The 24,519-nt window shown below is 57.0% G+C and overlaps 1 protein-coding gene across 1 annotated transcript in view; it reads left to right on the forward strand.

The window, feature by feature from the left end:
* Positions 1–23,580, forward strand: part of LOC140405590 (ciliated left-right organizer metallopeptidase-like) — a 115,045-nt gene extending 91,465 nt beyond the window's left edge. The window contains exons 4-13 of the mRNA XM_072494147.1: positions 10,740–10,824; positions 11,815–11,960; positions 13,631–13,811; positions 14,520–14,589; positions 19,711–19,807; positions 20,817–20,942; positions 21,059–21,193; positions 21,834–22,135; positions 22,247–22,426; positions 23,260–23,580. Of these exons, the coding sequence (XP_072350248.1) occupies positions 10,740–10,824; positions 11,815–11,960; positions 13,631–13,811; positions 14,520–14,589; positions 19,711–19,807; positions 20,817–20,942; positions 21,059–21,193; positions 21,834–22,135; positions 22,247–22,426; positions 23,260–23,440 (1,503 nt within the window). The 3' untranslated portion in view covers positions 23,441–23,580. The remainder of the gene's footprint in view (positions 1–10,739; positions 10,825–11,814; positions 11,961–13,630; positions 13,812–14,519; positions 14,590–19,710; positions 19,808–20,816; positions 20,943–21,058; positions 21,194–21,833; positions 22,136–22,246; positions 22,427–23,259) is intronic.
* The last annotated feature ends 939 nt before the right edge of the window (positions 23,581–24,519 follow it).

The following is a 24,519-nucleotide window of genomic DNA, read 5'->3' on the forward strand; positions in this document are numbered from 1 at the left end:
CCGTCTCTCTCCGTCTCCCGCTCTCTGTCCGTCTCTCTCTGTCTCCCGCTCTCTGTCCATCTCTCTCTGTCCGTCTCTCTCTGTCTCCCGCTCTCTGTCCGTCTCTCTCCGTCTCCCGCTCTCTGTCCGTCTCTCTCTGTCTCTCTGTCTCACGCTCTCTGTCCATCTCTCTCTGTCTGTCTCTCTCTGTCTCCCGCTCTCTGCCCGTCTCTCTGTCTCTCTGTCTCCCGCTCTCTGTCCATCTCTGTCTATCCGTTTCTCTCTGTCTCCCACTCTCTGCCCGTCTCTCTCTCTCCCGCTCTCTGCCCGTCTCTCTGTCTCTCTGTCTCCCGCTCTCTGTCCGTCTCTCGGTCTCCGGCTCGCTGTCCGTCTCTCTCTGTCTCCCACTCCCTATCCGTCTCTCTCTGTCTCTCTGTCTCCCGCTCTCTGTCTGTCTCTCTCTGTCTCCCGCTCTCTGCCCGTCTCTCTCTGTCTCTCTGTCTCCCACTCCCTATCCGTCTCTCTCTGTCTCTCTGTCTCCCGCTCTCTGTCCGTCTCTCTCTCTGTCTCTCTGTCTCCCGCTCTCTGTCCGTCTCTCTCTGTCTCCCGCTCTCTGTCCGTCTCTCTCTTCGCTCTGTCTCCCGCTCTCTGCCCATCTCTCTCTGTCTCTCTCTGTCTCCACTCTCTGTCCGTCTCTCTCTGTCTCCCGCTCTCTCTCCGTCTCTCTGTCTCCCGATCTCTCTCCGTCTCTCTGTCTCCCGCTCTCTGTCCGTCTCTCTCTGTCTCCCGCTCTCTGCCCGTCTCTCTCTGTCTCTCTCTGTCTCCCGCTCTCTGTCCGTCTCTCTCTGTCTCTCCCTGTCTCCCGCTCTCTGTCCGTCTCTCTCTGTCTCCTGCTCTCTGTCCGTCTCTCTCTGTCTCGCGCTCTCTGTCCGTCTCTCTCTCTGTCTCCCGCTCTCTGTCCGTCTCTCTCTGTCTCCCTCTCTCTGTCTGTCTCTCTCTGGCTCTCTGTCTCCCGCTCTCTGCCCATCTCTCTCTGTCTCTCTCTGTCTCCCACTCTCTGTCCGTCTCTCTCAGTCTCCTGCTCTCTCTCTGTCTCTCTGTCTCCCGCTCTCTCTCCGTCTCTCTGTCCCCCGCTCTCTGCCCGTCTCTCTCTGTCTCCCGCTCTCTGTCCGTCTCTCTCTGTCTCCCGCTCTCTGTCTTTCTCTCTCTGTCTCTCTCTGTCTCCCACTTTCTGCCCGTCTCTCTCTGTCTCCCACTTTCTGCCCGTCTCTCTCTGTCTCCCGCTCTCTGTCTGTCTCTCTCTGTCTCTCTCTGTCTCCAGCTCTCTACCCATCTCTCTCTGTCTCTCTGTCCATCTCTCTCTGTCTCTCACTCTCTGTCCGTCTCTCTCTGTCTCTCTGTCTCCCGCTCTCTGTCCGTCTCTCTCTGTTCTCCGCTCCCTGTCCGTCTCTCTCTGTCTCCCGCTCTCTACCCGTCTCTCTCTGTCTCTCTCTGTCTCTCTCTGTCTCCCACTCTCTGCCCGTTTCTCTCTCTGTCTCTCGGTCTCCCGCTCTCTGTCCGTCTCTCTCTGTTCTCCGCTCTCTGTCCGTCTCTCTCTGTCTCCTGCTCTCTGTCCGTCTCTCTCTGTCTCTCTGTCTCGCGCTCTCTGTCCGTCTCTCTCTCTGTCTCCCGCTCTCTGTCCGTCTCTCTCTGTCTCCCGCTCTCTGTCCGTCTCTCTCTGGCTCTCTGTCTCACGCTCTGTGCCCATCTCTCTCTGTCTCTCTCTGTCTCCCGCTCTCTGTCCGTCTCTCTCTGTCTCTCTGTCTCCCGCTCTCTGTCCGTCTCTCTCTGTCTCTCTGTCTCCCACTCTCTGTCCGTCTCTCTCTGTCTCCCGCTCTCTCTCCGTCTCTCTGTCTCCCGCTCTCTCTCCGTCTCTCTGTCTCCCGCTCTCTGACCGTCTCTCTCTGTCTCCCGCTCTCTCTCCGTCTCTCTGTCTCCCGCTCTCTGTCCGTCTCTCTCTGTCTCTCTGTCTTGCGCTCTCTGTCCGTCTCTCTCTGTCTCCTGCTCTCTGTCCGTCTCTCTCTGTCTCTCTGTCTCGCGCTCTCTGTCCGTCTCTCTCTCTGTCTCCCGCTCACTGTCCGTCTCTCTCTGTCTCCCGCTCTCTGTCCGTCTCTCTCTGGCTCTCTGTCTCCCGCTCTCTGCCCATCTCTCTCTGTCTCCCACTCTCTGTCCGTCTCTCTCTGTATCCCGCTCTCTCTCCGTCTCTCTGTCTCCCGCTCTCTTTCCGTCTCTCTGTCTCCCGCTCTCTGTCCGTCTCTCTCTGTCTCCCGCTCTCTGCCCGTCTCTCTCTGTCTCTCTCAGTCTCCCGCTCTCTGTCCGTCTCTCTCTGTCTCTCTCTGTCTCCCGCTCTCTCTGTCTCCCACTCTCTGTCCGTCTCTCTCTGTCTCCCACTCTCTGTCCGTCTCTCTGTCCGTCTCTCTCTGTCTCCCGCTCTCTGTCCCTCTCTCTCTGTCTCCCGCTCTCTGTCCGTCTCTCTCTGTCTCCCACTCTCTGTCCATCTCTCTCTGTCTCTCTGTCTCCCGCTCTCTGTCCGTCTCTCTCTCTGTCTCTCTGTCTCCCGCTCCCTGTCCGTCTCTCTCTGTCTCCCGCTCTTTGCCCGTCTCTCTCTCTGTCTCTCGGTCTCCTGCTCTCTGTCCGTCTCTCTCTGTCTCTCTGTCTCCCGCTCTCTGTCCGTCTCTCTCTCTGTCTCCCGCTCTCTGCCCGTCTCTCTCTGTCTCCCGCTCTCAGTCCATCTCTCTCTGTCTCCCGCTCTCTGCCCGTCTCTCTCGGTCTCTCTCTGTCTCTCTCTGTCTCCCGCTCTCTGTCCATCTCTCTCTGTCTCTCTGTCTCCCGCTCTCTGTCCGTCTCTCACTGTCTCTCTGTCTCCCGCTCTCTGTCCGCCTCTCTCTGTTTCTCTGTTCCCGCTCTCTTCCCGTCTCTCTCTGTCTCCCGCTCTCTGTCTGTCTCTCTCTGTCTCCAGCTCTCTACCCGTCTCTCTCTGTCTCTCTGTCTCCCGCTCTCTGTCCGTCTCTCTCTGTCTCCCGTTCTCTGTCCATCTCTCTCTGTCTCTCTGTCTCCCGCTCTCTGTCCGTCTCTCACTGTCTCTCTGTCTCCCGCTCTCTGTCCGCCTCTCTCTGTTTCTCTGTTCCCGCTCTCTTCCCGTCTCTCTCTGTCTCCCGCTCTCTGTCTGTCTCTCTCTGTCTCCAGCTCTCTACCCGTCTCTCTCTGTCTCTCTGTCTCCCGCTCTCTGTCCGTCTCTCTCTGTCTCTCTGTCTCGCGCTCTCTGTCCGTCTCTCTCTCTGTCTCCCGCTCTCTGTCCGTCTCTCTCTGTCTCCCGCTCTCTGTCCGTCTCTCTCTGTCTCTCTCTGTCTCCCGCTCTCTGTCCGTCTCGCTCTGTCTCCCGCTCTCTGTCCGCCTCTCTCTGTCTCTCTCTGTCTCCCGCTCTCTGTCCGTCTCTCTCTGTCTCTCGGTCTCCCGCTCTCTGTCCGTCTCTCTCTGTCTCTCTGTCTCCCGCTCCCTGTCCGTTTCTCTCTGTCTCCCGCTCTCTGTCCATCTCTCTCTGTCTCCCGCTCACTGTCCGTCTCCCGCTCTCTACCCGTTCTCTCTGTCTCCCGCTCTCTGCCCGTTACTCTCTCTGTCTCTCTGTCCATCTCTCTCTCTCTCTCTGTCTCCCGCTCTCTGTCCGTCTCTCTCTGTCTCTCTGTCTCCCGCTCTCTGTCCGTCTCTCTCTGTCTCCTGCTCTCTGTCCGTCTCTCTCTGTCTCTCTGTCTCGCGCTCTCTGTCCGTCTCCCTCTCTGTCTCCCGCTCACTGTCCGTCTCTCTCTGTCTCCCGCTCTCTGTCCGTCTCTCTGTCTCCCGCTCTCTGTCCGTCTCTCTCTGTCTCTCTGTCTCCTGCTCTCTGTCTCCAGCTCTCTGTCCGTCTCTCTCTGTCTCCCGCTCTCTGTCCATCTCTCTCTGTCCGTCTCTCTCTGTCTCTCTCTGTCTCCCGCTCGCTACCCGACTCTCTGTCTCCCGCTCTCTGTCCTTCTCTTTCTGTCTCTCTGTCTCCCACTCTCTGTCCATCTCTCTCTCTCTCTCTGTCTCCCGCTCTCTGCCCGTCTCTCTCTGTCTCCCGCTCTCTCTCTGTCTCTCTGTCTCCCGCTCTCTCTCCGTCTCTCTGTCCCCCGCTCTCTGCCCGTCTCTCTCTGTCTCCCGCTCTCTGTCTGTCTCTCTCTGTCTCTCTCTGTCTCCAGCTCTCTACCCATCTCTCTCTGTCTCTCTGTCCATCTCTCTCTGTCTCTCACTCTCTGTCCGTCTCTCTCTGTCTCTCTGTCTCCCGCTCTCTGTCCGTCTCTGTGTCTCTCTCTGTCTACCGCTCTCTACCCGTCTCTCTCTGTCTCCCACTCTCTGTCCATCTCTCTCTGTCTCTCGCTCCCTGTCCGTTTCTCTCTGTCTCCCGCTCTCTACCCGTCTGTCTCTGTCTCCCACTCTCTGCCCGTCTCTCTCTGTCTCTCGGTCTCCCGCTCTCTGTCCGTCTCTCTCTGTCTCTCTGTCTCCCGCTCTCTGTCCGTCTCTCTCTGTCTCTCTGTCTCCCGCTCTCTGTCCGGCTCTCTCTGTCTCCCGCTCTCTGTCCGTCTCTCTCTGTCTCTCGGTCTCCCGCTCTCTGTCCGTCTCTCTCTGTCTCTCTGTCTCCCGTTCTCTGTCCGTCTCTCTCTGTCTCTCTGTCTCGCGCTCTCTGTCCGTCCCTCTCTCTGTCTCCCGCTCTCTGTCCGTCTCTCTCTGTCTCTCTGTCTCCCGCTCTCTGTCCGTCTCTCTCCGTCTCCCGCTCTCTGTCCGTCTCTCTCTGTCTCCCGCTCTCTGTCCATCTCTCTCTGTCCGTCTCGCTCTGTCTCCCGCTCTCTGCCCATCTCTCTCTGTCTCTCTCTGTCTCCCACTCTCTGTCCGTCTCTCTCTGTCTCCCGCTCTCTCTCTGTCTCTCTGTCTCCCGCTCTCTCTCTGTCTCTCTGTCCGTCTCTCTCCGTCTCTCTGTCCCCCGCTCTCTGCCCGTCTCTCTCTGTCTCCTGCTCTCTGTCTTTCTCTCTCTGTCTCTCTCTGTCTCCCACTTTCTGCCCGTCTCTCTCTGTCTCCCGCTCTCTGTCTGTCTCTCTCTGTCTCCAGCTCTCTACCCATCTCTCTCTGTCTCTCTGTCCATCTCTCTCTGTCTCTCACTCTCTGTCCGTCTCTCTCTGTCTCTCTGTCTCCCGCTCTCTGTCCGTCTCTGTGTCTCTCTCTGTCTACCGCTCTCTACCCGTCTCTCTCTGTCTCCCACTCTCTGTCCATCTCTCTCTGTCTCTCGCTCCCTGTCCGTTTCTCTCTGTCTCCCGCTCTCTACCCGTCTGTCTCTGTCTCCCACTCTCTGCCCGTCTCTCTCTGTCTCTCGGTCTCCCGCTCTCTGTCCGTCTCTCTCTGTCTCTCTGTCTCCCGTTCTCTGTCCGTCTCTCTCTGTCTCTCCGTCTCCCGCTCTCTGTCCGTCTCTCTCTGTCTCTCTGTGTCCCGCTCTCTGTCCGTCTCTCTCTGTCTCCCGCTCTCTGTCCGTCTCTCTCTGTCTCCCGCTCTCTGTCCGTCTCTCTCTGTCTCCCGCTCTCTGTCCGTCTCTCTCTGTCTCTCTGTCTCCCGCTCTCTGTCCGTCTCTCTCTGTCTCTCTGTCTCCCTCTCTCTGTCCGTCTCTCTCTGTCTCTCTCTGTCTCCCGCTCTCTGTCCGTCTCTCTCCGTCTCCCGCTCTCTGTCCGTCTCTCTCTGTCTCCCGCTCTCTGTCCATCTCTCTCTGTCCGTCTCTCTCTGTCTCCCGCTCTCTGTCCGTCTCTCTCCGTCTCCCGCTCTCTGTCCGTCTCTCTCTGTCTCTCTGTCTCACGCTCTCTGTCCATCTCTCTCTGTCTGTCTCTCTCTGTCTCCCGCTCTCTGCCCGTCTCTCTGTCTCTCTGTCTCCCGCTCTCTGTCCATCTCTGTCTATCCGTTTCTCTCTGTCTCCCACTCTCTGCCCGTCTCTCTCTCTCCCGCTCTCTGCCCGTCTCTCTGTCTCTCTGTCTCCCGCTCTCTGTCCGTCTCTCGGTCTCCGGCTCGCTGTCCGTCTCTCTCTGTCTCCCACTCCCTATCCGTCTCTCTCTGTCTCTCTGTCTCCCGCTCTCTGTCTGTCTCTCTCTGTCTCCCGCTCTCTGCCCGTCTCTCTCTGTCTCTCTGTCTCCCACTCCCTATCCGTCTCTCTCTGTCTCTCTGTCTCCCGCTCTCTGTCCGTCTCTCTCTCTGTCTCTCTGTCTCCCGCTCTCTGTCCGTCTCTCTCTGTCTCCCGCTCTCTGTCCGTCTCTCTCTTCGCTCTGTCTCCCGCTCTCTGCCCATCTCTCTCTGTCTCTCTCTGTCTCCACTCTCTGTCCGTCTCTCTCTGTCTCCCGCTCTCTCTCCGTCTCTCTGTCTCCCGATCTCTCTCCGTCTCTCTGTCTCCCGCTCTCTGTCCGTCTCTCTCTGTCTCCCGCTCTCTGCCCGTCTCTCTCTGTCTCTCTCTGTCTCCCGCTCTCTGTCCGTCTCTCTCTGTCTCTCCCTGTCTCCCGATCTCTGTCCGTCTCTCTCTGTCTCCTGCTCTCTGTCCGTCTCTCTCTGTCTCGCGCTCTCTGTCCGTCTCTCTCTCTGTCTCCCGCTCTCTGTCCGTCTCTCTCTGTCTCCCTCTCTCTGTCTGTCTCTCTCTGGCTCTCTGTCTCCCGCTCTCTGCCCATCTCTCTCTGTCTCTCTCTGTCTCCCACTCTCTGTCCGTCTCTCTCTGTCTCCTGCTCTCTCTCTGTCTCTCTGTCTCCCGCTCTCTCTCCGTCTCTCTGTCCCCCGCTCTCTGCCCGTCTCTCTCTGTCTCCCGCTCTCTGTCCGTCTCTCTCTGTCTCCCGCTCTCTGTCTTTCTCTCTCTGTCTCTCTCTGTCTCCCACTTTCTGCCCGTCTCTCTCTGTCTCCCGCTCTCTGTCTGTCTCTCTCTGTCTCTCTCTGTCTCCAGCTCTCTACCCATCTCTCTCTGTCTCTCTGTCCATCTCTCTCTGTCTCTCACTCTCTGTCCGTCTCTCTCTGTCTCTCTGTCTCCCGCTCTCTGTCCGTCTCTCTCTCTGTTCTCCGCTCCCTGTCCGTCTCTCTCTGTCTCCCGCTCTCTACCCGTCTCTCTCTGTCTCTCTCTGACTCCCACTCTCTGCCCGTTTCTCTCTCTGTCTCTCGGTCTCTCGCTCTCTGTCCGTCTCTCTCTGTCTCTCTGTCTCGCGCTCTCTGTCCGTCTCTCTCTCTGTCTCCCGCTCTCTGTCCGTCTCTCTCTGTCTCCCGCTCTCTGTCCGTCTCTCTCTGGCTCTCTGTCTCCCGCTCTGTGCCCATCTCTCTCTGTCTCTCTCTGTCTCCCACTCTCTGTCCGTCTCTCTCTGTCTCTCTGTCTCCCACTCTCTGTCCGTCTCTCTCTGTCTCCCGCTCTCTCTCCGTCTCTCTGTCTCCCGCTCTCTCTCCGTCTCTCTGTCTCCCGCTCTCTGTCCGTCTCTCTCTGTCTCCCGCTCTCTGTCTGTCTCTCTCTGTCTCTCTCTGTCTCCAGCTCTCTACCCATCTCTCTCTGTCTCTCTGTCCATCTCTCTCTGTCTCTCACTCTCTGTCCGTCTCTCTCTGTCTCTCTGTCTCCCGCTCTCTGTCCGTCTCTCTCTCTGTTCTCCGCTCCCTGTCCGTCTCTCTCTGTCTCCCGCTCTCTACCCGTCTCTCTCTGTCTCGCTCTGTCTCTCTCTGTCTCCCACTCTCTGCCCGTTTCTCTCTCTGTCTCTCGGTCTCTCGCTCTCTGTCCGTCTCTCTCTGTCTCCTGCTCTCTGTCCGTCTCTCTCTGTCTCTCTGTCTCGCGCTCTCTGTCCGTCTCTCTCTCTGTCTCCCGCTCTCTGTCCGTCTCTCTCTGTCTCCCGCTCTCTGTCCGTCTCTCTCTGGCTCTCTGTCTCCCGCTCTGTGCCCATCTCTCTCTGTCTCTCTCTGTCTCCCACTCTCTGTCCGTCTCTCTCTGTCTCTCTGTCTCCCACTCTCTGTCCGTCTCTCTCTGTCTCCCGCTCTCTCTCCGTCTCTCTGTCTCCCGCTCTCTCTCCGTCTCTCTGTCTCCCGCTCTCTGTCCGTCTCTCTCTGTCTCCCGCTCTCTCTCCGTCTCTCTATCTCCCGCTCTCTGTCCGTCTCTCTCTGTCTCTCTGTCTCGCGCTCTCTGTCCGTCTCTCTCTGTCTCCTGCTCTCTGTCCGTCTCTCTCTGTCTCGCGCTCTCTGTCCGTCTCTCTCTCTGTCTCCCGCTCTCTGTCCGTCTCTCTCTGTCTCCCGCTCTCTGTCCGTCTCTCTCTGGCTCTCTGTCTCCCGCTCTCTGCCCATCTCTCTCTGTCTCTCTCTGTCTCCCACTCTCTGTCCGTCTCTCTCTGTATCCCGCTCTCTCTCCGTCTCTCTGTCTCCCGCTCTCTTTCCGTCTCTCTGTCTCCCGCTCTCTGTCCGTCTCTCTCTGTCTCCCGCTCTCTCTCCGTCTCTCTGTCTCCCGCTCTCTGTCCGTCTCTCTCTGTCTCCCGCTCTCTGCCCGTCTCTCTCTGTCTCCCACTCTCTGTCCGTCTCTCTCTCTGTCTCTCTGTCTCCCGCTCTCTGTCCGTCTCTCTCTGTCTCCCGCTCTCTCTCCGTCTCTCTGTCTCCCGCTCTCTGTCCGTCTCTCTCTGTCTCCCGCTCTCTGTCCGTCTCTCTCTGTCTCCCGCTCTCTGTCCGTCTCTCTCTCTGTCTCTCTGTCTCCCGCTCTCTGTCCGTCTCTCTCTGTCTCCCGCTCTCTGTCCGTCTCTCTCTGTCTCTCTGTCTCCCACTCTCTGTCCATCTCTCTCTGTCTCGCGCTCTCTGTCCGTCTCTCTCGGTCTCCCGCTCTCTGTCCGTCTCTCTCTGTCTCCCGCTCCCTGTCCGTCTCTCTCTGTCTCCTGCTCTCTACCCGTCTCTCTCTGTCTCCCGCTCTTTGCCCGTCTCTCTCTCTGTCTCTCGGTCTCCTGCTCTCTGTCCGTCTCTCTCTGTCTCTCTGTCTCGCGCTCTCTGTCCGTCTCTCTCTCTGTCTCCCGCTCTCTGTCCGTCTCTCTCTGTCTCCCGCTCTCTGCCCGTCTCTCTCTGTCTCCCGCTCTCTGCCCGTCTCTCTCTGTCTCCCGCTCTCAGTCCATCTCTCTCTGTCTCCCGCTCTCTGTCCGTCTCTCTCTGTCTCCCGCTCTCTCTCCGTCTCTCTGTCTCCCGCTCTCTGTCCATCTCTCTCCGTCTCCCGCTCTCTGTCCGTCTCTCTCTGTCTCCCGCTCTCTGTCCGTCTCTCTCTGTCTCTCTCTGTCTCCCGCTCTCTCTGTCTCCCACTCTCTGTCCGTCTCCCTCTGTCTCCCACTCTCTGTCCATCTCTCTCTGTCTCTCGCTCTCTGTCCGTCTCTCTCTGTCTCCCGCTCCCTGTCCGTCTCTCTCTGTCTCCCGCTCTCTACCCGTCTCTCTCTGTCTCCCGCTCTTTGCCCGTCTCTCTCTCTGTCTCTCGGTCTCCTGCTCTCTGTCCGTCTCTCTCTGTCTCTCTCTCTCGCGCTCTCTGTCCGTCTCTCTCTCTGTCTCCCGCTCTCTGTCCGTCTCTCTCTGTCTCCCGCTCTCTGTCCGTCTCTCTGTCTCTCTCTGTCTCCCGCTCTCAGTCCATCTCTCTCTGTCTCCCGCTCTCAGTCCATCTCTCTCTGTCTCCCGCTCTCTGTACGTCTCTCTCTTGGCTCTGTCTCCCGCTCTCTGCCCATCTCTCTCGGTCTCTCTCTGTTTCTCTCTGTCTCCCGCTCTCTGTCCATCTCTCTCTGTCTCCCGCTCTCTCTCTCTCTCTGTCTCCCGGTCTCTCTCTCTGTCTCCCGCTCTCTCTCTCTCTCTGGGCATCCGCCCACATCCCCTCATCAATTTCCTCTCCCAACTCCTCCTCCCACTTACCTTTCACCTCCACCATCGAGGCCTCCTCCTCCTCCTGCATCAGCTGGTAAGTATCCGAGATCTTCTCCACTCCCACTTACGCACCATCGCCACATTGGCGGCCCAGTAATGCCCACAGAGGTTGGGCAGCGCCAGCCCCCCCCTCCCCCTATCTCCATTCCGCTCCAGGAACACCCTTCTCACCCTCGGAGTCCCTCGCGCCCACACAAACCCCGTTATGCTCCTGTTGACCCGCCCAAAGAAGGCCTTCGGGATAAACACGGGGAGGCGCTGGAACAGGAACAAAAACCTTGGGAGCACCGTCATTTTGACTGACTGCACCCTACCCGCCAGGGACAGCGGCAACGCGTCCCACCTCTTGAACTCCTCCTCCACTTGCTCCACCAGCCTTGTGAAATTAAGCCTATGCAGGGCCCCCCAGCCCCTGGCCACCTGGACCCCCAAATACCTGAAGCTCCTCTCCGCCCTTTTTAGTGGGAGCTCGCCAATCCCCCTCTCCTGGTCCCCTGAGTGAACCATGAACAGCTCACTCTGCCCCATGTTGACACCCTATGCTCCTCCCCACCCCGCACCAGCCCCCTCCAGTTCCTCGACTCCCTCAGTGCCATAGCCAGGGGTTCAATCGCCAGCGCGAAGAGCAGGGGGGATAAGGGACACCTAATGTGGCCTACGTCTGCTCCTATATTTTATGGTATGTGTTATATAGAAAGGCTCGGACTGTGTTGAGGGTGCTGATCTTAAAGGGGGCCCTGATGTGTGTCTCGTTGTTCTCAGGTCACGCACTCTGACCTTTCCCCCGTTTTCTGTTGCAGACGACAGTCCATGAGCTGCTTCACGTGTTGGGGTTTTCCAAGGATCTGTACAACACCTGGCTGGATTGTGCCTCTGCTCCCTCCAGTACGTACCCCCCCCCACTCTCTCCTGACTGCTTCATCCTCGATTATATCAATCCCGAGTGCTTGGTTCCTGTAGCGCAGGTTGGAGAGGTTAGGGTCCAGGCCTAAGGGTGCAGGCCCAATGCAGGTCTTTGGCTCAAGGAGGCCTGGGGCACAGGCCCGAGGCATGGGATGCAGGCCTGTGGCATATGGTGCAGGCTTGAAGCCTGGGGTGTATGCACAAGGCCAAGTGGGCAGGCACGATGCCTAAGGCACAGGCACCAGGCCTAGGGAGCAGGCCCCAGGCCCAAGGCGCAGGCGCCAGGCCCAAGACGCAGGCGCCAGGCCCAAGACGCAGGCGCCAGGTCCAAGGCGCAGGCGCCAGGCCCAAGACGCAGGCGCCAGGCCCAAGACGCAGGCGCCAGGCCCAAGGCGCAGGCCCCAGGCCCAAGACGCAGGCCCCAGGCCCAAGGCGCAGGCCCCAGGCCCAAGGCGCAGGCCCCAGGCCCAAGGCGCAGGCCCCAGGCCCAAGGCGCAAGCCCCAGGCCCAAGACGCAGGCGCCAGGCCCAAGACGCAGGCGCCAGGCCCAAGGCGCAGGCCCCAGGCCCAAGACGCAGGCCCCAGGCCCAAGGCGCAGGCCCCAGGCCCAAGGCGCAGGCCCCAGGCCCAAGGCGCAGGCCCCAGGCCCAAGGCGCAAGCCCCAGGCCCAAGGCGCAAGCCCCAGGCCCAAGGCGCAGGCCCCAGGTCCAAGGCGTAGGCCCCAGGCCCAAGGCGCAGGTCCCAGGCCCAAGGCGCAGGCGCCAGGCCCAAGGCGCAGGCCTGAGGCCTAGGATGCAGGCCTGAGGCCTAGGATGCAGGCATGAAGCCTTGGATGCAGGCCTGAGGGCTCGGGCACAGGCACGAGTCCTGGGATGCAGGCACGAGGCCTAGGTTGCAGGCTCCAGATTCCCTGCTCCCAATTTCCTGATTACTGTTTGCTGGTCACTGCTAACGAACATGTCCTGCTTTCAGTCGGAATGAACTGCTCCTCCAGGTCCTCGGTAACTAACACGGACGATCAGGGATCGGTGAGGATCTACACTCGCACCGTGATCCAGAAGATGCAGCAACACTTCAATTCCAGCTCACCCGAGCTCGGGGGACCGTTGGAGAACGGGGTGAGTGTCCGCAAGACCCGGCCCCGGTTTCTCTCACTCGCTTGTGATGAATGTCAGAAGGTCCCAGGTTCGGGTCACTGTCTGTGTGGAGTCTGCACGTTCTCCCAGTGTCTGCGTGGGTTTCCTACCAGTTTCCTCCCACAAGTCCCGAAAGACGTGCTGTTAGGTCATTTGGACATTCTGAATTCTCCCTCTGTGTACAAAGAACAAAGAAAAGTGCAGCACAGGAACAGGCCCTTCGGCCCTCCAAGCCCGTGCCGACCATGCTGCCCGACTAAACTACAATCTTCTACACTTCCTGGGTCCGTATCCCTCTATTCCCATCCTATTCATATATTTGTCAAGATGCCCCTTAAATGTCCCTATCGTCCCTGCTTCCACCACCTCCTCCGGCAGCGAGTTCCAGGCACCCACTACCCTCTGTGTAAAAAACTTGCCTCGTACATCTCCTCTAAACCTTGCCCCTCGAACCTTAAACCTATGCCCCCTAGTAATTGACCCCTCTACCCCGGGGAAAAGCCTCTGACTATCCACTCTGTCTATGCCCCTCATCATGTTGTAGACCTCTATCAGGTCGCCCCTCAACCTCCGTCGTTCCAGTGAGAACAAACCGAGTTTATTCAACCGCTCCTCATAGCTAATGCCCTCCATACCAGGCAACATCCTGGTAAATCTCTTCTGCACCCTCTCTAAAGGTAGTGTGGCGACCAGAATTGAACACTATATTCCAAGTGTGGCCTAACTAAGATTCTATACAGCTGCAACATGACTTGCCAATTCTTATACTCAATGCCCCGGCCAATGAAGGCAAGCATGCCGTATGCCTTCTTGACTACCTTCTCTACCTGTGTTACCCCTTTCAGTGACCTGTGGACCTGTACTCCTAGGTCTCTTTGACTTTCAATACTCTTGAGGGTTCTACCATTCACTGTATATTCTCTACCTGCATTAGACCTTCCAAAATGTATTACCTCACATTTGTCCGGATTAAACCCCATCTGCCATCTCTCCGCCCAAGTCTCCAAACGATCTAAATCCTGCTGTATCCTCTGACAGTCTTCACCGCTATCCGCAATTCCACCAACCTTTGTGTCGTCTGCAAACTTACTAATCAGACCAGTTACATTTTCCTCCAAATTGTTTATCTATACTACAAAGAGCAAAGGTCCCAGCACTGATCCCTGTGGAACACCACTGGTCACTGCCCTCCAATTAGAAAAGCATCCTTCCATTGCTACCCTCTGCCTTCTATGGCCTAGCCAGTTCTGTATCCATCTTGCCAGTTCACCCCTGATCCCGTGTGACTTCACCTTTTGTACCAGTCTACCATGAGGGACCTTGTCAAAGGCCTGACTGAAGTCCATATAGACAACATCCACTGCCCTACCTGCATCAATCATCTTTGTGACCTCCTCGAAAAACTCTATCAAGTTAGTGAGACACGACCTCCCCTTCACAAAACCATGCTGCCTCTCGCTAATACACCTCGTACCCGAACAGACGCCGGAATGTGGCGACTAGGGGCTTTTCACAGTAACTTCATTGCAGTGTTAATGTAAGCCTGCTTGTGACATAAAGATTATTATTGTGAATGCTGCTTTCCGCTTCGAGGCCCCATGATCCAAAATATTTCAAATGAAGATGAACTAACTCATCGGTGTCTGTTTCAGGTACAGCCTGGATTCCCTTCTTCCCACTGGGAATCGCGGTTTCTGCAGGGATCAATAATGACAGCAGCAATGGGAGCGCCGGAACACACCTTCATCGACCCCATAACACTGGCAGCCATGTCCGATACAGGCTGGTACCAAGTGACATACGACACCACCCAGCCATTGGTATGGGGGCAAGGTGAGTGAGTGTGCGCCTGCGATCAGAGACCGAGACAGAGAGCGAGACAGAGAGACAGGGATAGAGAGAGAGAGAGACAGGGATAGAGAGAGACAGGGATAGAGAGAGAGAGACAGGGATAGAGAGAGAGAGAGAGAGACACAGGGAGAAAGAGAGACAGGGAGAGAGAGAGACAGGGAGAGAGAGAGAAAGGGAAAGAGAGGAAGAGAAAGAGGAGAAATCAGCCAGGGCCCCTGCTCCTGATCACTGTCCAGTGATTCCTGGGTTAGAGAGAGAGAGGGGAAATCAGCCAGGGTTCCTGCTCCTGATCACTGTCCAGTGATCCCTGGGTTAGAGAGAGAGGGGAAATCAGCCAGGGTTCCTGCTCCTGATCACTGTCCAGTGATCCCTGGGTTAGAGAGAGAGGGGAAATCAGCCAGGGTTCCTGCTCCTGATCCCTGTCCAGTGAGCCCTGGGTTAGAGAGAGAGGGGAAATCAGCCAGGGTTCCTGCTCCTGATCACTGTCCAGTCATCCCTGGGTTAGAGAGAGAGAGAGAGATGGAGTGAGACAGCCTTCACCAGGCTGTGTGCGCCTTGGGGAATTGGATCAGACTCTCAGGTGGACTGTGTATCTCAGGGATATCTGAGCAAGTGCTGACTCGTCCCTCTCTGCGTGGCCCTGTTAACATTGTCCACCTTGTTACTATCGAATTCCGTTCCTTCCCACAGGACAAGGAGACACCTTCGGGCTGACCAGCAGCTGTCACGATAATTCCTCCGAGTATTTCTGCACAGGAAGGTAACCCATTAGAGAAGAGTGGGAGTGAACGGGAAGGGGTTTGGGTCCATTGGGATTGTGTACAGTGAGAGTGAACGGGAAGGGGTTTGGGTCCAATGGGATTGTGTACAGTGGGAGTGAACGGGAAGGGGTTTGTGTCCATTGGGATTGTGTACAGTGGGAGTGAACGGGAAGGGGTTTGGGTCCATTGGGATTGTGTACAGTGGGAGTGAATGGGAAGGGGTTTGGGTCCATTGGGATTGTGTACAGTGGGAGTGAACGGGAAGGAGTTTGGGTCCATTGGGATTGTGCACAATGGGAGTGAACGGGAAGGGGTTTGGGTCCAATAGGATTGAGTACAGTGGGAGTGTACGGGAAGGGGTTTGGGTCCATTGGGATTGTGTACAGTGGGAGTGAATGGGAAGGGGTTTGGGTCCATTGGGATTGTGCACAGTGGGAGTGAACGGGAAGGGGATTGGGTCCATTGGAATTGTGTACAGTGGGAGTGAACGGGAAGGGGTTTGGGTCCATTGGGATTGTGTACAGTGGGAGTGAACAGGAAGGGGTTTGGGTCCATTGGAATTGTGTACAGTGGGAGTGAACGGGAAGGGGTTTGGGTCCATTGGGATTGTGTAGAGTGGGAGTGAACGGGAAGGGGTTTGGGTCCATTGGGATTGTGTACAGTGAGAGTGAACGGAAAGGGGTTTGGGTCCATTGGGATTGTGTACAGTGGGAGTGAACGGGAAGGGGTTTGGGTCCATTGGGATTGTGTACAGTGGGAGTGAACGGGAAGGGGTTTGGGTCCATTGGAATTGTGTAGAGTGGGAGTGAACGGGAAGGGGTTTGGGTCCATTGGGATTGTGTAGAGTGGGAGTGAACGTGAAGGGGTTTGGGTCCATTGGGATTGTGTAGAGTGGGAGTGAACGGGAAGGGGTTTGGGTCCATTTGGATTGTGTACAGTGGGAGTGAACAGGAAGGGGTTTGGGTCCATTGGAATTGTGTACAGTGGGAGTGAACGGGAAGGGGTTTGGGTCCATTGGGATTGTGTAGAGTGGGAGTGAACGGGAAGGGGTTTGGGTCCATTGGGATTGTGTACAGTGGGAGTGAACGGGAAGGGGTTTGGGTCCATTGGGATTGTGTACAGTGGGAGTGAACGGGAAGGGGTTTGGGTCCATTGGGATTGTGCACAGTGGGAGTGAACGGGAAGGGGTTTGGGTCCATTGGGATTGTGTACAGTGGGAGTGAACGGGAAGGGGTTTGGGTCCATTGGGATTGTGTACAGTGGGAGTGAACGGGAAGGAATTTGGGTCCATTGGGATTGTGTAGAGTGGGTGTGAACCGGAAGGGGTTTGGGTCCATTGGGATTGTGCACAGTGGGAGTGAATGGAAAGGGGTTTGGGTCCATTGGAATTGTGTACAGTGGGAGTGAACGGGGAGCGGTTTGGGTCCATTGGGATTGTGTACAGTGGGAGTGAACAGGAAGGGGTTTGGGTCCATTGGAATTTTGTACAGTGGGAGTGAACGGGAAGGGGTTTGGGTCCATTGGGATTGTGTACAGTGGGAGTGAACGGGAAGGAGTTTGGGTCCATTGGGATTGTGTACAGTGGGAGTGAACGGGAAGGGGTTTGGGTCCATTGGGATTGTGTAGAGTGGGAGTGAACGGGAAGGGGTGTGGGTCCATTGGGATTGTGCACAGTGGGAGTGAACGGGAAGGGGTTTGGGTCCATTGGGATTGTGTACAGTGGGAGTGAACGGGAAGGGGTTTGGGTCCATTGGGATTGTGTAGAGTGGGAGTGAACGGGAAGCGGTTTGGGTCCATTGGGATTGTGTAGAGTGGGAGTGAACGGGAAGGGGTTTGGGTCCATTGGGATTGTGTACAGTGGGAGTGAACGGGAAGGAGTTTGGGTCCATTGGGATTGTGTACAGTGGGAGTGAACAGGAAGGGGTTTGGGTCCATTGGGATTGTGTAGAGTGGGAGTGAACGGGAAGGGGTTTGGGTCCATTGGGATTGTGCACAGTGGGAGTGAACGGGAAAGGGTTTGGGTCCATTGGGATTGTGTAGAGTGGGAGTGAACGGGAAGGGGTTTGGGTCCATTGGGATTGTGTACAGTGGGAGTGAACGGGAAGGGGTTTGGGTCCATTGGGATTGTGCACAGTGGGAGTGAACAGGAAGGGGTTTGGGTCCATTGGAATTGTGTAGAGTGGGAGTGAACGGGAAGGTGTTTGGGTCCATTGGGATTGTGTAGAGTGGGAGTGAATGGGAAGGGGTTTGGGTCCATTGGGATTGTGTACAGTGGGAGTGAATGGGAAGGGGTTTGGGTCCATTGGGATTGTGTACAGTGGGAGTGAACGGGAAGGGGTTTGGGTCCATTGGGATTGTGTACAGTGAGAGTGAACGGAAAGGGGTTTGGGTCCATTGGGATTGTGTACAGTGGGAGTGAACGGGAAGGGGTTTGGGTCCATTGGGATTGTGTACAGTGGGAGTGAACGGGAAGGGGTTTGGGTCCATTGGAATTGTGTAGAGTGGGAGTGAACGGGAAGGGGTTTGGGTCCATTGGGATTGTGTAGAGTGGGAGTGAACGTGAAGGGGTTTGGGTCCATTGGGATTGTGTAGAGTGGGAGTGAACGGGAAGGGGTTTGGGTCCATTGGGATTGTGTACAGAGGGAGTGAACGGGAAGGGGTTTGGGTCCATTGGGATTGTGTACAGTGGGAGTGAACGGGAAGGGGTTTGGGTCCATTGGGATTGTGTACAGTGGGAGTGAACGGGAAGGGGTTTGGTTCCATTGGAATTGTGTACAGTGGGAGTGAACGAGAAGGGGTTTGGGTCCATTGGAATTGTGTACAGTGGGAGTGAACGGGAAGGGGTTTGGGTCCATTGGAATTGTGTAGAGTGGCAGTGAACGGGAAAGGGTTTGGGTCCATTGGGATTGTGTACAGTGGGAGTGAACGGGAAGGGGTTTGGTTCCATTGGAATTGTGTACAGTGGGAGTGAACGAGAAGGGGTTTGGGTCCATTGGAATTGTGTACAGTGGGAGTGAACGGGAAGGGGTTTGAGTCCATTGGGATTGTGTAGAATGGGAGTGAACGGGAAGGGGTTTGAGTCCATTGGGATTGTGTAGAGTGGGAGTGAACGGGAAGGGGTTTGGGTCCATTGGGATTGTGTAGAGTGGGAGTGAACGGGAAGGGGTTTGGGTCCATTGGGAATGTGCACAGTGGGTGTGAACGGGAAGGGGTTTGAGTCCATTGGGATTGTGTACAGTGGCAGTGAACGGGAAAGGGTTTGGGTCCATTGGGATTGTGTACAGTGGGAGTGAACGAGAAGGGATTTGGGTCCATTGGGATTGTGTACAGTGGGAGTGAACGGGAAGGGGTTTGGGTCCATTGGGATTGTGTAGAGTGGGAGTGAACGGGAAGGGGTTTGGGTCCATTGGGATTGTGTACAGTGGGAGTGAACGGGAAGGGGTTTGGGTCCATTGGGATTGTGTACAGTGGGAGTGAACGGGAAGGGGTTTGGGTCCATTGGGATTGTGTCCAATGGGAGTGAACGGGAAGGGGTTTGGGTCCATTGGGATTGTGTACAGTGAGAGTGAACAGGAAGGGGTTTGGGTCCATTGGGATTGTGTACAGTGGGAGTGAACGGGAAGGGGTTTGGGTCCATTGGGATTGTGTACAGTGGGAGTGAACGGGAAGGTGTTTGAGTCCATTGGGATTGTATAGAGTGGGAGTGAACGGGAAGGGGTTTGAGTCCATTGGGATTGTGTACAGTGAGAGTGAACAGGAAGGGGTTTGGTCCATTGGGATTGTGTAGAGTGGGAGTGAACGGGAAGGGGTTTGAGTCCATTGGGATTGTGTACAGTGGGAGTGAACGGGAAGGGGTTTGGGTCCATTGGGATTGTGTCGAGTGGGAGTGAACGGGAAGGGGTTTGGGTCCATTGGGATTGTGTACAGTGGGAGTGAACGGGAAGGGGGTTTGGGTCCATTGGGATTGTGTACAGTGGGAGTGAACGGGAAGGGGGTTTGGGTCCATTGGGATTGTGTACAGTGGGAGTGAACGGGAAGGGGTTTGGGTCCATTGGGATTGTGGACAGTGGGAGTGAACGGGAAGGGGTTTGAGTCCATTGTGATTGTGTAGAATGGGAGTGAACGGGAAGGGGTTTGGGTCCATTGGGATTGTGTACAGTGGGAGTGAACGGGAAGGGGTTTGGGTCCAATGGGATTGTGCACAGTGGGAGTGAACGGGAAGGGGTTTGGGTACATTGGGATTGTGTAGAGTGGGAGTGAACGGGAAGGGGTTTGGGTCCATTGGGATTGTGTACAGTGGGAGTGAACGGGAAGGGGGTTTGGGTCCATTGGGATTGTGTACAGTGGGAGTGAACGGGAAGGGGGTTTGGGTCCATTGGGATTGTGTACAGTGGGAGTGAACGGGAAGGGGTTTGGGTCCATTGGGATTGTGGACAGTGGGAGTGAACGGGAAGGGGTTTGAGTCCATTGGGATTGTGTAGAATGGGAGTGAACGGGAAGGGGTTTGGGTCCATTGGGATTGTGTACAGTGGGAGTGAACGGGAAGGGGTTTGGGTCCATTGGGATTGTGTACAGTGGGAGTGAACGGGAAGGGGTTTGGGTCCATTGGGATTGTGCACAGTGGGTGTGAACGGGAAGGGGTTTGGGTCCATTGGGATTGTGTACAGTGGGAGTGAACGGGAAGGGGTTTGGGTCCATTGGGATTGTGTAGAGTGGGAGTGAATGGGAAGGGGTTTGGGTCCATTGGGATTGTGTACAGTGGGAGTGAACAGGAAGGGGTTTGGGTCCATTGGGATTGTGTAGAGTGGGAGTGAATGGGAAGGGGTTTGGGTACATTGGGATTGTGTACAGTGGGAGTGAACGGGAAGGGGTTTGGGTCCATTGGGATTGTGTACAGTGGGAGTGAACGGGAAGGGGTTTGGGTCCATTGGGATTGTGTACAGTGGGAGTGAACAGGAAGGGGTTTGGGTCCATTGGGATTGTGTACAGTGGGAGTGAACGGGAAGGGGTTTGAGTCCATTGCGATTGTGTAGAGTGGGAGTGAACGGGAGGGGGTTTGGGTCCATTGGGAGTGTTGGTTGTTCCCTCTTGAGCTGACTCTCTCCGTCTCTCCCCGACAGCGGAATGGGATGTCACTATTTGTACCTGAACAAAGGACACTGTGCATCGGATGAGTTTCTGGATGGATGCAGAGTTTATAAACCACTGGTCAATGGGGTGAGCGTGTGTCTGGTTTGGCAGGTCAAGATCGGGAGACCCCCCTCGTCCGGTAAACCAAGCTGAACTCATTCATTCCTCAAAGCGTCTAGTCGGAGAGAGGCACACATCACTGGCTGTCCTGTCCCCCGCAACCAGTCTCTCCAATGACCATTTGAATAGCCTTAGTGTTGGCGAGTCCACTATTGTTGCATGCAGGGCATTCCATGCCCTATGATGAAAGAACCTACCTCTGACATCTGTCCGATATCTATCTGCCCTCAATTTAAAGCTATGTCCCCTCGTGCTAGACATCACCATCCAAGGAAAAAGGCTCTCACTGTCCACCCTGTCCAATCCTCTGATCATCTTGTATGCCTCAATTAAGTCACCTCTTAACCTTCTTCTTCTCTCCAACGGGAAACAGCCTCAAGTCCCTCAGCCTTTCCTCATGAGATCTTGCCTGCGTACCAGGCAACCTTGCGGTCAATCTCCTCTGCAGCCTTTCCAATGCTGCCACACACACACACGTCCTTGCTAGAATGCGGCGGCCAGAATTGCCCGCAGTCCTCCAAATGCGGCCCCCCCCCCCCGGCACCAGAGTGTTGCACAGCTGCAAGGTGACCTCAATCCCTGTGCCAACAAAAGAGCCAACACGCCGTCACGCCTTCTCCACGACCCTCTCAACCTGGGTGCCGACTTTCAGGGATCCACGTACACCGAGGAGGACACCGGTAGATCTCTCTGCTCACCCGCACCGCCCGCAATCTTAGCTGATGAGCCCAGTGACTCTGTCTTCCTGTTATCCCTTCCAAAATGAATCAGCTCACCCTTGAGACTCCCACTTGCCACCTCCCAGCCCAGCTCTGCAGCTTCCCTGTGTGTGACTTGTAACACGAGATTCACTCCACCGACACTCGAGTGTCGCCTGCAAATTGACTCGCCCACCCTTCTCCGGGGGTGGGGGGGGGGGTCACCTCCAGCTGTCTGCCTGGCCTGGGGTTCTGATTCCCGTCTTTCCGTCCGGCAGAGCGAATGTTGGAGGGAGGAGGAGGAGGAGGAGGAGGAGGAGGGGAGGAGGGCCGGCGGCGCCAGCCGGAGCGGGGAGATCTACGGGCGGCGGAGCCGATGCTTCTTGGCCAACCTGACCAGGGCGGTGAGTCTGGGCAAGGGTGGGGGGGGGCACCGAGACAGGAAAAGGGCCTCGCTGTGTGGGGGGGGGGGGGGGGGGGGTGACGGTACTGAAGCGCTGACCTCGCCTCCCTCCCTCAGAATCAGACGTCGGACGCCTCGGAGCCAATGGGCGGACGCTGCTACCTCCATCGCTTGGCGGGGGCGGAGAAGGAGTTTCAGGTCCAAGTTCAAGGTTCGCCATGGCTGCCGTGCAGGGCGGGCGAGAGCGTTCAGGTAGGCCCGGGGTGGGGGGGGCCGACCCTTGACACGTCGGCGCCGATCCCCGGCACTTGGCCTGAGGTAAAGGCGCCCGGCACCGAGGGGGAAAGGAGCAGCGCGGATGGAGGGTTGGTTGACGAGTAGAAAGCAAAGAGTGGGGGATTGATGGGCGTTTCTCTGCTCGTGGCAATCAGCAGCCAGCGGCGTCCCTCGGGGGGGGGGGGGGATCCGTGTTGGGCCCCGCCACCCGTTGACGATTTACATGGATGGTTTGGAGTTGGGGGACCAAGGGTTGTTTCCGCTGGGGGGGGGGGGGGGGCATAGCCTCAAAACGAGGGGAAGTAGATTTAGGACTGAGCGAGTTTAGGAGGAACCCGCTCGCCCAAAGGGTTGTGAATCTGTGGGACTCCTGGGTGAAATGTTTTTAAGATCAAGACGGATCGTCTTTTTGGGGAGGATTAAGGGTTGTGGTGTTTGGGCTGGAAAGTGGAGCCGAGTCCACAAAAGATGTCCTTGAATGGAGGGGCCAGGTGGCCTACTCCTGCTCCTGGTTCTGACCAGACCACTGATTGCGATGCCTCTTAATGCACGACTTAACTGGTTACTTCACCCCCCCCCCCCCCCCGTTTCCCCACCCCCTCTTTCTGGGTTCCAGGTGCCGGGATTCCGAGGCGTCCTCGCTTGCCCGGGCGGGCGCCTCTGCCGCCGTGACGACGGCCGGCCGCCGCTCCCCGAGGCCCGGACGCCGAGAGCCCCCGGGACGGGCCCGGCCTCCTCCTCCTCCTCCGCCGCCGCCCCTCCTCCTCCTCCTGCGGGAGGGGGCGGCCAGGGCGGCCAGCCTGGAGGCCGGATCCAGGTGGGCATCCGTGTGCGGGAGAGCGCCGAGTGCGCGGAGATGGAGGAACGGGAGGCAGAAGGGGCGGCCGACGGCCTGGCCAACGTGACCGCGATTCACAGGTAAACCAGGCGACAGGGCGGAGGGTCGGGACCGTGACAAGGGCAGAGAGCACTGGGTGGCACATCAGGAGGAGCTGAGCGGTGAAAGATTCTGCCTGTCCCTCTCCTCAGGTGCCACATACGGAACCCACACACGTGCAGCAGCTTGGAACTGTGCCTCGAACTCTGGGAATATGCCGGGTGTTCCCAACATTCCGTCCCGTCACTTCTACAGCGTCTGGAAAAGATGATCAGAGCGGGGAATGTACAACTGAAGATTGCTGGCAAAACCTGTACGACCGTCAGCATCAGGTACAGAGTAAAGCTCCGTCCGCACTGTCCCCATCAAACACTGCCGGGACAGGTACAGCACGGGGTTAGATACAGAGTAAAGCTCCGTCCGCACTGTCCCCATCAAACACTCCCACGACAGGTACAGCACGGGGTTAGATACAGAGTAAAGCTCCGTCCGCACTGTCCCCATCAAACACTGCCGGGACAGGTACAGCACGGTGTTAGATACAGAGTAAAGCTCCCTCGACACTGTCCCCATCAAACACTCCCAGGACAGGTACAGCACGGGGTTAGATACAGAGTAAAGCTCCGTCCGCACTGTCCCCATCAAACACTGCCGGGACAGGTACAGCACGGTGTTAGATACAGAGTAAAGCTCCGTCCGCACTGTCCCCATCAAACACTGCCGGGACAGGTACAGCACGGGGTTAGATACAGAGTAAAGCTCCCTCGACACTGTCCCCATCAAACACTCCCAGGACAGGTACAGCACGGGGTTAGATACAGAGTAAAGCTCCGTCCGCACTGTCCCCATCAAACACTGCCGGGACAGGTACAGCACGGTGTTAGATACAGAGTAAAGCTCCGTCCGCACTGTCCCCATCAAACACTCCCAGGACAGGTACAGCACGGGGTTAGACACAGAGTAAAGCTCCCTCCGCACTGTCCCCATCAAACACTCCCAGGACAGGTACAGCACGGGGTCAGACACAGAGCGAGTGTGAAGGCGAGCTGAGGTTTGACCCTCTTTGGACACCTGGAACGTGTATTGAGCCACTGATGACGTTGCCTGTTTTGACCTGCTAACGTGCCTCTTCTCTGTCACCTCTCTCCCCCCCCCCCCCCCTCAGGTCATCGAGCGGATCGAGCCCACCGCCCGCCGCGTCGACTGCGGGGTCCGTGGTGGCGGCGGCCGTCTGCGGCTCGCTGGGGGCGGCCGTGGCCGCCTGCGGCTGGCTGGGGGTGGCCGCCTACCGCAAGCTGCGCGGGGGTCGGGGTCGGGTGCACGCAAACAGCCGGCGGGCGGCCTGAAGCGCTGCCCGACCCCCACCCCGGGAGACGGAGGGACCGTCAGTAACGACAGGAGACGAGTGGAGAGTGAAAGCGTGGCTGGAATGAGCTTGAAGATACCTGCTGGCAGCACTGGAAGCAGCGCCTGCCCCCCCCCCCCCACACACACACACACTTTTGCTTCATCTGCCTGCCTGTCTGCCCAAATGGCGAATGCTGCCAAGTGGGCAGGAGCCTGAATTGGAGGCCATTTCCATTCCGAGTTGTACACTTTGACTTGAATTGGCAGCAGCACTTTGCGACGACTGGAAGTCAGCAGAAATTGAAGTTTCAAACTTGCCAGGTGAGGGTGCCAGGACGTGAGGCAGTCAGGACGCTGGGTTATTAAAAACTGACCGTTTTCATCGCATGCCAACTGTTTGATGAGAAATTCCAATCCGAGGATTGGAGTGAAAAGCCTGTGTGTGTGTGTGTGAACAATACAAGATGTCCAATCTGAAGTGAAACTTTGCAGTGAGCTTTGTTTTTGTGGCCCAGCCAGGAATCTTCTCTCCAAATGGAGGCAGAAATGAAGTGGTGTTTAACTGGTGATTTCTTGCTGCTTTTTGACTCATTCTTGTGGAAAGCCTCCCTCAGGCGACAGACGAATGGCCATTCCCAACATGTCAGAAATGGAGAGGGAAAGCAGCAATGTGAAAGCAAAGCCAGAAATAAGGACAGGACAGAATCTGCTGCTTGCCTGCCTGCCTGCTTGCTGAATGAAACATGAGCAGAGGCAGGCCAAGTGTTTCCCTTTGCAGACTCAGGGTTCGGTTGGAGAAACAGGGCTGATTCAGTCCCTACTGAACCAATCTCTCTCGCCCCTAGGACAGTCGGGCAATCTGCCTGTCAGCCGGCTGACCCTTGGCTGCACTCCCTCTCTGGCAACTGTATCCTTTCTATGTCAGGGAGAGGTTCCAACTGCACCCAGCACTCCAGGTGTGGCCTCACCGACACCTTGTCGAACTGCAGTGAGGCATCTGCACTTGTGAATTTAAATCCCTCTGGCAATGAAGGCCAACTTATCATTGACCTTCTTCACTGCTTGCTGCGCCCGCTTT

The sequence above is a fragment of the Scyliorhinus torazame genome, unplaced genomic scaffold, assembly GCF_047496885.1.
Source record: "Scyliorhinus torazame isolate Kashiwa2021f unplaced genomic scaffold, sScyTor2.1 scaffold_141, whole genome shotgun sequence".
In the NCBI taxonomy this organism is placed as follows: Eukaryota; Metazoa; Chordata; class Chondrichthyes; order Carcharhiniformes; family Scyliorhinidae; genus Scyliorhinus; species Scyliorhinus torazame.